Raw genomic sequence first — 12110 nt, forward strand, 5'->3', positions numbered from 1 at the left:
GACATGGTCCTGCAGCGCTGGGTGGCCGTTCTCGCTGTGCCCTGTGCCCTAAGCGTGTCGGTGTTTGTGACAGCTCCCAGCAGGTGACCCATCTGTTCCAGGGCCTGGCAGGGGGGGTGCTGTCCCTCGGGCACCTCGGCCATCCCAGCACGTAAGCTGCCTCCGGCCTGGGCGGGCGCTTCCGAGGTGGCGGCTCCGGCTCAGCCCTCCCTGCTCCCAGGGCTCCCTGCCTGCTCTGCATGTGGCTGTCCCTCGGGAATGCCCTTTCCCAGGCTGCCGGGTGTGGGATCTCTCACCACCGCATCCTCCTGGTGCTCCCTGGCACTGCTGGGTCGCAGGAGCTGGGCCTGTACCACTGACTCCGGGGCTTTCCAGAGCTCTGGCCTGTGCCCCGTCTCAGAAGTTTGTCTGGGTTTGTGACATGAGCTTTGTGACATGACCCTTCCCAGTGCAATCCAGTGCCCCCACTGTCTACAAGTCTTGTCCCTCTGGTTAGGAAGCTCTCCCATTCCCAGCCTCTGTTCCTGAGCTTGTTCCCAGGACATTGTTCCTTCTCAGTCCTGAGGCTTTCCCTCCCTTGGTAGTTGTAGGGAGCATTGGGATTCCCTCACTGTCCACTTTGCAGAGCAAAATGAGGCACCTCCTGGTCTCCCTTTGGCCCCCACCTTGAGAAGAGGAAATCCCAGGAATCTTAGCATCAGCATGGCTCTTGTCCTGGGCTGGACAGGGCTCCTTCCCTGGCTGATGGATATCCCACATCCCCCGGGCTGGATGTGGCCCCTTCCCTGTATCCCACATCTCCTTTATTTTCCCTCCTTGGAGCCCAGGACTCACCGAGATGGTGACAAGGCCGAGGTCCTGCGTGTGGTGAGGCCATTCCTGCCTTCAGGAATTCCTGCCCTCTGGAGCTCTGTGGGGCAGAGCCTGTTCTGACCACGCAGCCCAATCCCCGTGGGTTTGGCAGCTCTCCCTTCCCGAATTTCTCCAAGTGCCTCGGGAGCACCTGAGCCCAGCTTTGCTCTCCCTGTTCCTGCTGTGCCATCAAGGTCACCAGCCCAGGGAGGAGCAGCCCTGCACCCGGGATGGGCTGGCAGGGACCCCCTGCTCCCTGTGGTGGGTCCCCAGGTCCCTGCTGTTGATCCCCTGATCCCAGCAGCAGATCCCCTGGTTCCTGCCATGATCCCCTGGTCCCTGTGGAAGATTCCTTGGCCACTGTGGTGGTTTCCCTGGTCCCTGTCATCGATCCCCTGGACCCTACCATTGATCCCATGATCCCAGCAGCAGATCCCCTGGCGATGGATCCTGACCCCTGCAGTGGATTCCGTGGCCCCTGTGGCAGATCCCCTGTCCCTGCCACGAGCTGGAGCCCTCTTCCTCTGGGATGAGCCGTGGTGGCTCCGATGTGGAGGACATGGTGTTAGTGCTGGGACGAGGCCGGGTCCCCTCGGATCCAGGGGGGCTCTGCCCCCACCCTGGTGCCCCCAGGGCCGAGGTGCTGGCGGGTGACACGTCCCCTCCCACGTGACAGTGACTGAGCGGGGCCGGGGCTGCTCCTGTCGCTGCTTTGCTGGGTGACAGTGTTGTCTCTGACCCTCTGGGCTCCTCTGGCCGCGCTGGCTCCGGTCACACCCAGGCAGGGGGTGTCACCGGGCTCAAGGCCCTGTCTGGTTTCCCAGGACGCTCTCCAAGAACCTGGTGAAGAACGCCAAGAAGACCATCGGCCGGCAGTACGTGACGCGCAAGAAGTACACGCCGCCCGCCTGGGAGCAGCGCGGCAGCCAGCACTTCCCTGAGGACAACGAGGACGAGATCTCAGGTGGGGAACGCCCCAGGCAGGGATGGGAGCATCGCCCACCGGGGAGAAGCCCCTTGTTCCGAGGGGAGCAGGGTGGGAGCATCCCCGGTGCTGCCCCCACGGGCCCCTCTCCCCGTTCCCGACAGCCCCAGCTCTTGGCTGCTGGTGGTGCCCAGTCAGAGCTCAACATGCTTCCAACACAGAGGGAGGAGGGAGGTCTTTGGGCAGTGCCCTCGGCTCCTCAGGTGGAAAATCATGGATTTGAGGTGCAGGAGGGCAGGTGAGGGTGGACAGAAGCGCTGGACTGGTTTAGGAGTAGCGAGAGACTGGAAGGGTCAGGAGCCCTGTGTGTGGAAGTTTAGAACCTTCCAGGTGGGAAGCCTGGAGGAGGTGTGGTGGATGGGATTTAGGGTTTCCATGGGGGATCCAGTCTCAGTTCTGCCCAGCGCTCTGGTTTCAGGTGAGGGAGCCAGGAGGCAGCTCCATCCCTGTCCTGCCCCTGTGGGTTCGGAGATGCCTCCATCCCATCCCATCCCATCCCATCCCATCCCATCCCATCCCACCCCATCCCATCCCATCCCACCCCATCCCTCTCCTCCACGGTGGGACACCGTGTGTCCATGCTGAGCGTGTCCCCAGGCCCCAACTTGTCCCCGCAGTGTCCGAAGACATGGACAGAAGCACTTTGACCCCCAGCACCACCATGAGGCCCTCGGACAAGATGACCAACGCGCACGTGGTGGAGCGCGCCTGCTGCCGGGACTACCAGCGCCTGGGGCTGGGCACGCTGAGCAGCAGCCTGACCCGCTCCAAGAACGAGCCCTTCCGCATCTCCACCGTCAACCGCATGTATGCCATCTGCCGCAGGTGAGCCGGGCCCGGGGGTCCCGCCCGCCCCGGGGGGTCCCACCCGCCCCGGGGGACCCCGCTGAGCCCCGGGGACCCTGCTGAGCCCCGCTCTGTCCCGCAGCTACCCCGGGCTGCTCATCGTGCCGCAGAGCATCCCGGACAACACCATCCAGCGCATCTCCCGCTGCTACCGCCAGAACCGCTTCCCGGTGGTGTGCTGGAGGAACTCCCGCACCAAGGCCGTGCTGCTCCGCTCGGGGGGGCTCCACGGCAAGGGCGTCGTCGGCCTCTTCAAGTCCCAGAACGCCCCGACCGCAGGTGCCCGTCCCCCCGCCCCGGGAACGCGGGGGCTGCGGGGCCCCCCCGGGCTCTGGGGTGGTCACGCTCGGGGGTCTCCCCATCCAGGTCCCTCCCAGACGGATTCCACAAGTCTGGAGCAGGAGAAGTACCTGCAGGCCGTGATCAATTCCATGCCCCACTATTCCGATGCCAGCGGGCGCAACACGCTCAGCGGGTTCACCTCGGCACACATGAGCAGTGCAGGTGAGGGAGGGGGGCACGGAGAGGGGTGGGGGGATGCAGGTGGGCTCCTGCCAGCCCTGGGTCCTGCTGTACATCCCAAGTGACCTGCTCTCCCAGGCTTTGGCATCCAAAGAGGCAGCAGAGCCTCTCCAGAGCTCCCGGCTCCAGCTGGATCCCCGTGGCTGGTGGTGGGGTTGGGTTTTGGGACACCTGGTGAACACTGGGAGCCCTGATTTTGGGAGATGCAGTGGCTGTGGACCTGTGAGCACCGAGAGCCCCAGGGAGTTTGGGAGACCCAATGTCCCCAGATCTGTGAGCACTGGGAGCCCTCAGTGCACTCTCTGGAGCTCCAAACTCCAGCTGGGACTCCGTGGCCAGTGGTGGGGATGGGTGCTTCGGGCACTGGGAGCCCCGAGGGATTTGGGAGCCCCGGTGTCCCTGGAGCTGCAAGCACTGGGAGCCCCAGCCTGTGCTGGGATCCAGGCACTCGCCGGGGCCGGCAGGGACAGACCCTTCCAGCCGGGATCTCAGCACCGTGTGCCCCCCACGCACACGGCTGGGGTCTGTCCGGGGACCCCCGGTAAGTCCAGGCACACCTTGATGCCCCACCAGTCGGCCCTTCCCAGTCGGCCCTTCCCTGCAGGACAGAGCTCCCCCCACCGCCCTGCTCCAGCACCAACCGTCCTGTCCCAGCCATTCCATCCTGTCCCAGCCATTCCATCCCGTCCCAGCCATTCCATCCCGTCCCAGCCATTCCACCCATCATCGCTTCAAGGGGGGTGTGGGGAGCTGGGAGGGTTCCCTGAGCCAGGGGGATAGAGGACATGCTGACAGTCCCTCCGAAGCCCCTCCCCGGCGGGGGGACGTGCCCGGAGGAGGGGGCTCAGCCAGCGCTGGGGGGGCACAGTGACCTGGCAGGGCAGGGGCTGGGACAGGGTGATCCCCCACCCGGGGGGGCAGGGCCGGGTCGAGCCCCCTCCCACACGGCCGCACCAGGCGCCTCTTGGCCGTGGCTCCAGCTGGACGGTGTTTCCCAAACGCTGGGCTCTGGCTCCTGGCTCCGGGTGGACGGTGCTTCCCTGGCTCGGGGGGACGGTGCTTCCCTGGCTCGGGGGGACGGTGCTTCCCTGGCTCGGGGGGGACGGTGCTTCCCTGGCTCGGGGGGGACGGTGCTTCCCTGGCTCCGGGGGGACGGTGCTTCCCTGGCTCGGGGGGACGGTGCTTCCCTGGCTCGGGGGGACGGTGCTTCCCTGGCTCCGGGTGGACGGTGCTTCCCTGGCTCCGAGTGGACGGTGCTTCCCTGGCTCGGGGGGACGGTGCTTCCCTGGCTCGGGGGGACGGTGCTTCCCGCGCACTGGGCTCCGCATCCCGGCCCCGGGGGCTCCGCTTGCTGCCGCTTTCTCTGAGCCCCTTCCCCTCCCTCGGAGCAGCCGAGGGGAGGCCGGGAGGGCCCTCGGGAGCTGACGTTCTCTTGGTGCTGCAGATTTCTCCGACAAGAGGCAGCAGCCTAAGCTGGGATCGCTCATGAAGCAGGTGATGGGAGGGAAGGACGAAGGGCCTGGGACTTTTAGCCGCGGAGGTGAGGACGTGTGGGGGGTCGCTGCCTCGGGGGGCCTCGCCGAGACCCCCGGTCCGGGCAGCTCTCGTAGAGTAGACGCTCCCCGAGCCGAGCAGCCGCTTCTGCTCCGCGGGGCGGCCGCAGGGAGGGGGGGAGGGACCCGCCGCACCCCGGCGCCATCGCCTCCATCCCACCCGTTGTCCATCGCTCCGCCCCGTCCCTCGCTGAGCTCGCTTTGTCCTGTGCCCCCAGGGCTGGGTCACAGAGCCCGGGTCATCACCCTGTCCACCCCCAAGTGCGCGTCGCCGAAGGGCCGCGAGACGCCCCGAGGTACGAAAGCGCGGCCGCCCGACCTGCCCGGGCACCCACTGACCCACTGACCCCCCACTGCCACCCCTCACACCACTAATGCCCCAGTAACCCCCCTCAGTCCCCACGCCTGCTCCGAGCGTTCCACGGGCACAGGTAAGTACCGGGCAGCCTCGCCAGGTTTGCTTTGGGCTCCTCGTGCCGCTGCGGGTGCCGGGTGGCGGTGCCGGGGCTGGGTGCGGTGCCAGGGCTGGGTGCGGTGCCAGGGCTGGGTGCGGTGCCGGTGGCACGGCCGGGGTGCAGGTGGCAGGTCTCAGCGATGCCAGAGTGCGGTTTGGCAATGCCAGTGATGGGATGTGGAGCAGCCGGGGTCAGGCTCCAAATCCAGCGGGCAGGAATTCCTGCAGCACCCAGCAGGGAGCAGGAGCCAAAGCAAACCTGGTGCCCAGCACGTCCCCGGCATGTGCTCCCAGGGCTGGGCTGGGGGGCGCAGCACTCGGCCCCCCCGCTCGCCCTGTGGCCCCCAGGCTGGGGGTGAGCCCCCAGACCCGCATCCCGACCCGTCCCGTGGCTCCCGCAGGGAAGTGGGGCAGCATCCGGGCCAGCGGCCGCATGAGCAGCTACGCCCTGAACGTGGAGATCGGGTCCCGCCTGGCCGGGAAGGACCTGCTGGGGGCCCAGCACAACGGGACCCCCGCCGAGACCACCTTCCTGCGGCAGCACCGCGCCTCCCTCTACATCATCGGCGACAAGTCCCAGCTGAAGGTGACCCCACCCCCGGCACGGCCCGCGGGGGAACAGGGCTGGGGAAAGGAACGGAGCTGGGAAGGGGCTGGAGCAGCAGGAGGGGCTGAGGGAGCTGGGGGGGCTCATCCTGGAGCAAAGGAGGCTCAGGGGGGACCTTCTGGCTCTGCAAGTCCCTGCCAGGAGGGGGGAGCCGGCGGGGGAGTCAAGCTCTTTTCTCAAAAAACAAGTAACAGGATCAGAGGAAATGGCCTCAAGCTGTGCCAGGGGAGGGTCAGGTTGGATGTTGGGGAAAATTCCTTCTGGAAAGGGCTGTCCAGCCCTGGCACAGCTGCCCAGGGCAGGGGGGAGTCCCCAGCCCTGGAGGGATTTCCAAGCCCTGTGGATGTGGCACCTGGGGACAGGGGTCAGTGGTGGCCTTGGCAGTGCTGGGGGAGGGTTGGAGTTGGTGATCTCAGAGGGCTTTTCCAACCTCAGCGATTCCGTGATCCTGAGGGTGGTGGTGGCTCTGCTGGGGGTGTCCCTCAGGACATCCTGACTCTCTGCTCCCCCAGGGGGTGAAGCCGGACCCGCTGCAGCACTGGGAGGTGGTTCCCATCGAGGTGTTCGACGTGCGGCAGGTCAAGGCCAGCTTCAAGAAGCTGATGAAGGCCTGTGTGCCCGGCTGCCCCTCCAGCGACCCCAGCGTGGCCTACCTGCGCTCCCTGGAGGAGTCGGAGTGGCTCTCCCAGGTCAGGGTCATGCACAGCCCTGGGGCCTGTCCCCCCCTTTGCCCGTGGGCTCCTGTGCTCTGCCCTCCCGGCCACCCGAGGACGGGGGTCCCGGTGCCCTGCCCAGAGCACCCCTGGGACACGGAGTGGGGACACGGCTTGGTGTGAGGGACAGGGATGGAACAATCCAGAGCTCTGCTCCGGGCGCTGCAGGTCTGGGGCAACTCCTGGATGGGGAAGCCAGACAGGACCCTCAGGAAATGCCCCTCTGGAGGGGCTGGGATGAGGCAGTGCCAGCAGTGACTGGGATCACCGGGTGGCAGCTGCCTGGTGAGACTGGTCCCAGAGTGAGCTGTGGGAGGGGTCCCACTCTGGCTGCTGGAGGGAGTGAGGGTCTCCTGGCTCTGCTGCCACTGCTGTGTCCGAGTGTGGGGTTGTGGCCCCGTGATTCCTGAGCATGGCCTTGCTTGGGAGAAGGGGACAGTGCCCCAGCACCCAGCACAGGAGTCCCCTGCACCCTCCTAACTCCTGGCCCTGCCCTTGGCAGATCCACAAGATCCTGCAGATCTCGGTGCTGGTGGTGGAGCTGCTGGACACGGGTTCCTCCGTGCTGGTCAGTCTGGAGGACGGCTGGGACATCACCACGCAGGTGAGAGCCCACCAGGGCCTGAGGTGGCCGTGGCCCCCCCAGCAGTGCCTGGAGCCCCCTGTCCCTGTCCCTGTCCCCGCAGGTGGTGTCACTGGTGCAGCTCCTCTCGGACCGGTACTACCGGACGCTGGAGGGGTTCCGGCTGCTGGTGGAGAAGGAGTGGCTTTCCTTCGGCCACCGCTTCAGCCACCGCGGTGCCCAGACCCTGGCGGGGCAGAGCAGCGGCTTCGCCCCCATCTTCCTGCAGTTCCTGGACTGTGTGCACCAGGTGAGCCCCGGGATCTGTGCCAGGGGGCCCCCGGGCACCCACCGGGACCCCCGAACATCGGGAGCACTCCAGGGGCAGTGGGAGGGGCCCGGAGCTCCGTGTGGTTTGGGGTCCCGGGGGTCCCACCTCGCCGCTCCCCACAGATCCACCTGCAGTTCCCCATGGAGTTCGAGTTCAGCCAGTACTACCTGAAGTTCCTCAGCTACCACTACATTTCCAACCGATTCCGGACATTCCTGCTGGACTCGGACTACGAGCGGATCGAGCTGGGTGAGGGCACCGTGCGGGGCCCACGGGGGGGCACCCAGACCCCCACCCCAAATAACACCCCTTCTGCCCTCCGTGCCCCCCAGGGCTCCTGTATGAGGAGAAGGGCGAGAGGAAGAGCCAGCAGGTCCACAAATCCATCTGGGATTACATCGACCGGATCAACAGGAAAACTCCCGTGTTCTTCAACTACATGTTTGCTCCCGAGGATGGGGAGGTGAGAGCTCCTGTCCTGGGACATCCAGGGGGCTTGGATGGGGTCTCCTCCCTGCTAGAGTGGCTGGAGTTGGTGTTTGCCCACCAGGGAAGGGACCTTAAAGCCCATCCAGTGCCACCCCTGCCATGGGCAGGGACACCTTCCACCAGCCCAGGTTGCTCCAAGCCCCATCCAACCTGGCCTTGGACACTTGCAGGGATCCAGGGGCAGCCACAGCTGCTCTGGGCAACCTGGGCCAGGGCCTGCCCACCCTCCCAGACAGCAATTCCTTCCCAATATCCCATCTCTCCCTGCCCTCTGGCAGTGGGAAGCCATTCCCTGTGTCCTGTCCCTCCATCCCTTGTCCCCAGTCCCTCTCCAGCTCTCCTGGAGCCCCTTTAGGCCCTGCCAGGGGCTCTCAACTCTCCCTGAGCCTTCTCTTCTCCAGGCTGGACACCCCAAATCTCCACGTGGACACATTGTCCCCTCAGCCTGGCCAGGAATGTCCTTCCTGATCCCAGCCCTGCCCATTCCACAGGTGCTGAGGCCGTACAGCAACATTTCCAACCTGAAGGTGTGGGATTACTACACGGAGGAGACGCTGTCCGAGGGCCCCTCCTACGACTGGGAGCTGACGCAGGGGCAGCCGGAGCAGGTGGAGGAGCCGGACCGGCAGGACACCGGAGCCCCCCAGAGCAAACGCAGGATCATCTGGCCCTGCTACGACAACCGGAGCCGTGTGGAGCCCGACGCCATCTCCAGACTGCTGCAGGTCAGGGCTCCGGGGGGGACACACAGGGACACACAGGGACACACAGGGACACGGCTCCGGCAGGGCTGGGCTCGGTTGGGTCCCCGGGATGGGGACAGCGGTGCCAGGGATCTTGTCCCCAACGGGGCTGATGCCCGAATCCCCCCCAGGAGCTGCACAACCTGAAGACGGAGCTGGGGCACGTCCAGGAGCGTTGGAAGGAGACGTGGGATGGGGTGAAAGCGTCGCAGAGAACTGAGGCACGGCAGGAGGGCAGCAGGGTAGGTGGGGGTGTGACAGGGCTGTGACAGGGCTGTGACAGAGGCTGTACTGGGGGGTGTGACAGAGGCTGTGACAGAGGCTGTACTGGGGGATGTGACAGGGCTGTGACAGGGCTCTGGCATGGGCTAGAGAACAGGAGTGGCTTTACCCACAGGTGCCCTGAGCAAAGGGCTGTTTGCTTCCGAACCCCAGGGCCAGGGAGGGGTCTCGGTGCTGGGTACTCAGTACTGGGTTCTGGGTGCTGGTGTTGGTTCTGGGTGCTGGTGCTGGGTGCTGGTGCTGGGTGCTGGTGCTGGTTTGGGTGCTGGTTTGGGTGCTGGTGCTGTTCTGGGTGCTGGTTTGGGTGCTGGTGCTCAGCCCCACGCTGGGGCTCCCGGGGGTCACGGCCCCCTCCCCATCACGCCGTTCCTTCTGTTGCAGACCCCCAGCTCCCTCCTGATGTCCTCGGGGCTGTCCCACCACCGGCGCTCGCTGGGCGTGTACCTGCAGGAGAGCGGGGTGGGCTCCACCCTCAACCTCAGCCTGGACAGCGACACCAGCAGCACCTCCACCCCGTCCAGCGGGAAGCCGGGCGGGCGCCGCAGCACCTCCACCCTCTACAGCCAGTTCCAGACCTCCGAGAGCGAGAACAGGCAGGGGGGCTCGGGGGGCTGGGGGGACCCCTCCCTGGGGGGTGAAGTGCTGCAGGGCACAGCCCTCCGTGGGTTCCCGTCCCTGATCCCTGTTCCCGGTGCTCCTTCCCACCCACAGGTCCTACGAGGGCTCCCTGTACAAGAAAGGCGCCTTCATGAAGCCGTGGAAGCCTCGCTGGTTCGTGCTGGATAAAACCAAACATCAGGTACTGGGGGGCGGGGGGGCCCCGGGGTCTGTCCTGTCCCTCCATCCCATCCGTCCCTCCCATCCCAAACCCTGACAGGCGCATCCTCTCTCCCACAGCTCCGGTACTACGACAGCCGGATGGACACGGAGTGCAAAGGGGTCATCGACCTGGCCGAGGTGGAGTCCATCACCCCGGGGACCCCCACCATGGGGGCCCCCAAGACAGTGGATGAGAAAGCCTTCTTTGATGTGAGTGTGCCCTGGGGGGCGCTGGGCAGCCACGGCCCCACCGGACACTGCAGGCTGTGGTGCCATCAGGAAGGTGGTGGGGATGAGAAAATCAGGTGGGAATAGGGCTGTTGTCAGTGGGAGTGGCTGAGAGCAGCATCACTGCTCAAGTGGAGCTGAATAACCCAGGCTGAGCAGTTAACTGGGCCCCTGAGGCCACAGGCAGGGAGCGGATCCCAGGGGAGGTTGCCCAGGCCGTGCCCCGGGACGGTGGGAGGGCAGAGCGGGCTGAGGGGCCCCGCCTGGCTCAGCTCCCGGCCCCGCTCACCCCCTCCCCTCCCGTCCCGCAGCTGAAGACGACAAAACGAGTTTACAATTTCTGCGCCCAGGACGTGCAGTTGGCCCAGCAGTGGATCGACCGCATCCAGAGCTGCCTGTCGGACGCGTGAGCGGCCCCGCGGAGCCGCAATTCCAGGCACGGCTGCCGGCCCCGAGCCGGGAGCAGAGGCAGCGCCAGGCTCGGCCTGAGCCTGGGACTGAGGAGAGGAGGGGATGGCCTTCCTCCCGCCCGCCCCGGGCAGGGCGGGGCCGTTTCCCGGGGGTAGGACGGCGCAGGGAGGGATTCCTAAGGCATCCCTCGCGTTGGAGCGGGCGGGGGGACCCGGCCCCACCCGGCCCTGTCTGAGCCCTGTCGTGACTCCGTGTCCTCCGTGTGCCCGAGCCCCATCCCGCGCCCTGGGCAGGGGGGTCCTGGCCCCGCGCCCCCCACCCCCCACTGCTGGAGGAGCAGGAGCTGCCCCTCATCCTGCCACCACTTGCATGTCCTGCCAGAGCCCCCCGGAACCTGCCCTGCTCCTCCCACCGGGAGCGTGTCCTGGGCTCCGCTCCCGTCCCCGGGGATGTGCAGCGCAGGGGATGGCGGAGGGGACACAGCGGAGCCCTGGGACCATCTGTGTCCCAGCCCCGGAGCCCCAGCACAGGATCGGGAATGCTGGGATGCTGCAGGCGCCGTGTCCCGGAGGGGACGTGGCCGCGGCCGTGGCTGGAGCCCCCTCGGGCTGTGCCGGGGTCCCTGTGCTGGCTGGGACAGTCTCTACCTCCGCGGCCAGACCGGCTGTCCCGGGGGGGACACGTTCCCTGTGGGAGGTGCCAAATGCTGGAGCCTCCTGGGTGCCCCTCTGACCCCTCGTGTCGGGGGGACCAGCCCAGCCCCCTCCCCAGGATGAGGGTCCCCTCCGGGCGGTGGCGATGACGGGGCTGGCACAGGCCGGGACAGTGGCCCTGCAGGTGCCACCCGGTCTCTTTGCACAGGTCACCCCCCAGAACCCCCTGTGTGAAGGGGGGGCAGCACCAGGAGGGCACCACACACGCTGAGCTCTTCTCCCCCCACCCCAGGGCTGTCCCCTGCCCCGAAGCCCCCCATGTTCCCCCCTCTGTGCTCTGCCTGGGGGGCTTGGCTGGAGCCCCCGGCCCCCCGGAGGGCAGGTCCGTGTCCCCCCCCGCCCCTCCCCGCTTGCTGCCGTGTCAGTGAGGGGGACCCTCGGTACAGACCCTGCTCCTGCAGCCCCCCCGCACTGGTGTGAACTGGGGGGTTCAGCCCCAGCCCAGGGGCCGTGGGGGGAGCCCGACCCGGCACCGTGTGGTCTCTCTGGCCCCGCTGCCCCCCGGGACCCCCCCGGCACCCCCAGACTGCCCCCCCCGTGTTGTTTTTAAAGCCCCTTTCCCCATGCAGAGCCCCTTGTACAGTCCCCGTTCACTGCCCCAGCCCGGCTGTGCAGGTGTAACACGGAGGTTTGTAACTTACCTGAGCAGTTGTAGATTATTGAAGTTTCTGTACATTGTGTCAAACATGCAGAGTCCTTGTATTGTATTTGTGCCTAGAGGAAAAGGTTATTCTATAAAGAGAAAACTAACGGAATTTAATAAAAAAATTAATATGACAGCTGCCCTTTTGTCCCTCTGAGCCTCCGGAACTGGGAAAACACCACGGCAGACACGGGATCCAGGCTGAGCTCCTGCCCTCGGGATTCACTGTCCTGTGTCCTGGGACAGAGCTCAGGGAGGGATCCTGGCACAGCACCGGACACACGGACAGACCTTTGTCCTGTGCTGGATCCGCTCTGTCCCTCCTGCCACCCATCAGACCTGCCAGGAGGGGGGAGC

The 12110-nt window shown here is 66.5% G+C and overlaps 1 protein-coding gene across 4 annotated transcripts in view; it reads left to right on the top strand.

Moving 5' to 3' along the window:
• SBF1 (SET binding factor 1) overlaps positions 1-11889 on the top strand; it is a 49456-nt gene extending 37567 nt beyond the window's left edge. For 2 of the 4 annotated variants that reach the window (XM_039383500.1, XM_039383501.1), the window contains 18 exons: positions 1677-1816; positions 2455-2662; positions 2766-2962; positions 3050-3187; positions 4650-4745; positions 4977-5054; positions 5614-5798; positions 6332-6508; positions 7035-7136; positions 7219-7404; positions 7548-7674; positions 7758-7888; positions 8406-8639; positions 8789-8899; positions 9321-9532; positions 9651-9738; positions 9837-9968; positions 10298-11889. In XM_039383500.1, coding sequence (XP_039239434.1) covers positions 1677-1816; positions 2455-2662; positions 2766-2962; positions 3050-3187; positions 4650-4745; positions 4977-5054; positions 5614-5798; positions 6332-6508; positions 7035-7136; positions 7219-7404; positions 7548-7674; positions 7758-7888; positions 8406-8639; positions 8789-8899; positions 9321-9532; positions 9651-9738; positions 9837-9968; positions 10298-10396 — 2641 coding nt within the window. In that variant the 3' untranslated portion in view covers positions 10397-11889. The remainder of the gene's footprint in view (positions 1-1676; positions 1817-2454; positions 2663-2765; positions 2963-3049; positions 3188-4649; positions 4746-4976; positions 5055-5613; positions 5799-6331; positions 6509-7034; positions 7137-7218; positions 7405-7547; positions 7675-7757; positions 7889-8405; positions 8640-8788; positions 8900-9320; positions 9533-9650; positions 9739-9836; positions 9969-10297) is intronic. The other 2 variants (XM_039383502.1, XM_039383503.1) reach the window with 1 other exon arrangement.
• Positions 11890-12110: the final 221 nt, after the last annotated feature.

The sequence above is a fragment of the Pipra filicauda genome, unplaced genomic scaffold, assembly GCF_003945595.2.
Source record: "Pipra filicauda isolate LSUMZ 115617 unplaced genomic scaffold, ASM394559v2 scaffold312_size1046226_pilon, whole genome shotgun sequence".
In the NCBI taxonomy this organism is placed as follows: domain Eukaryota; kingdom Metazoa; phylum Chordata; class Aves; order Passeriformes; family Pipridae; genus Pipra; species Pipra filicauda.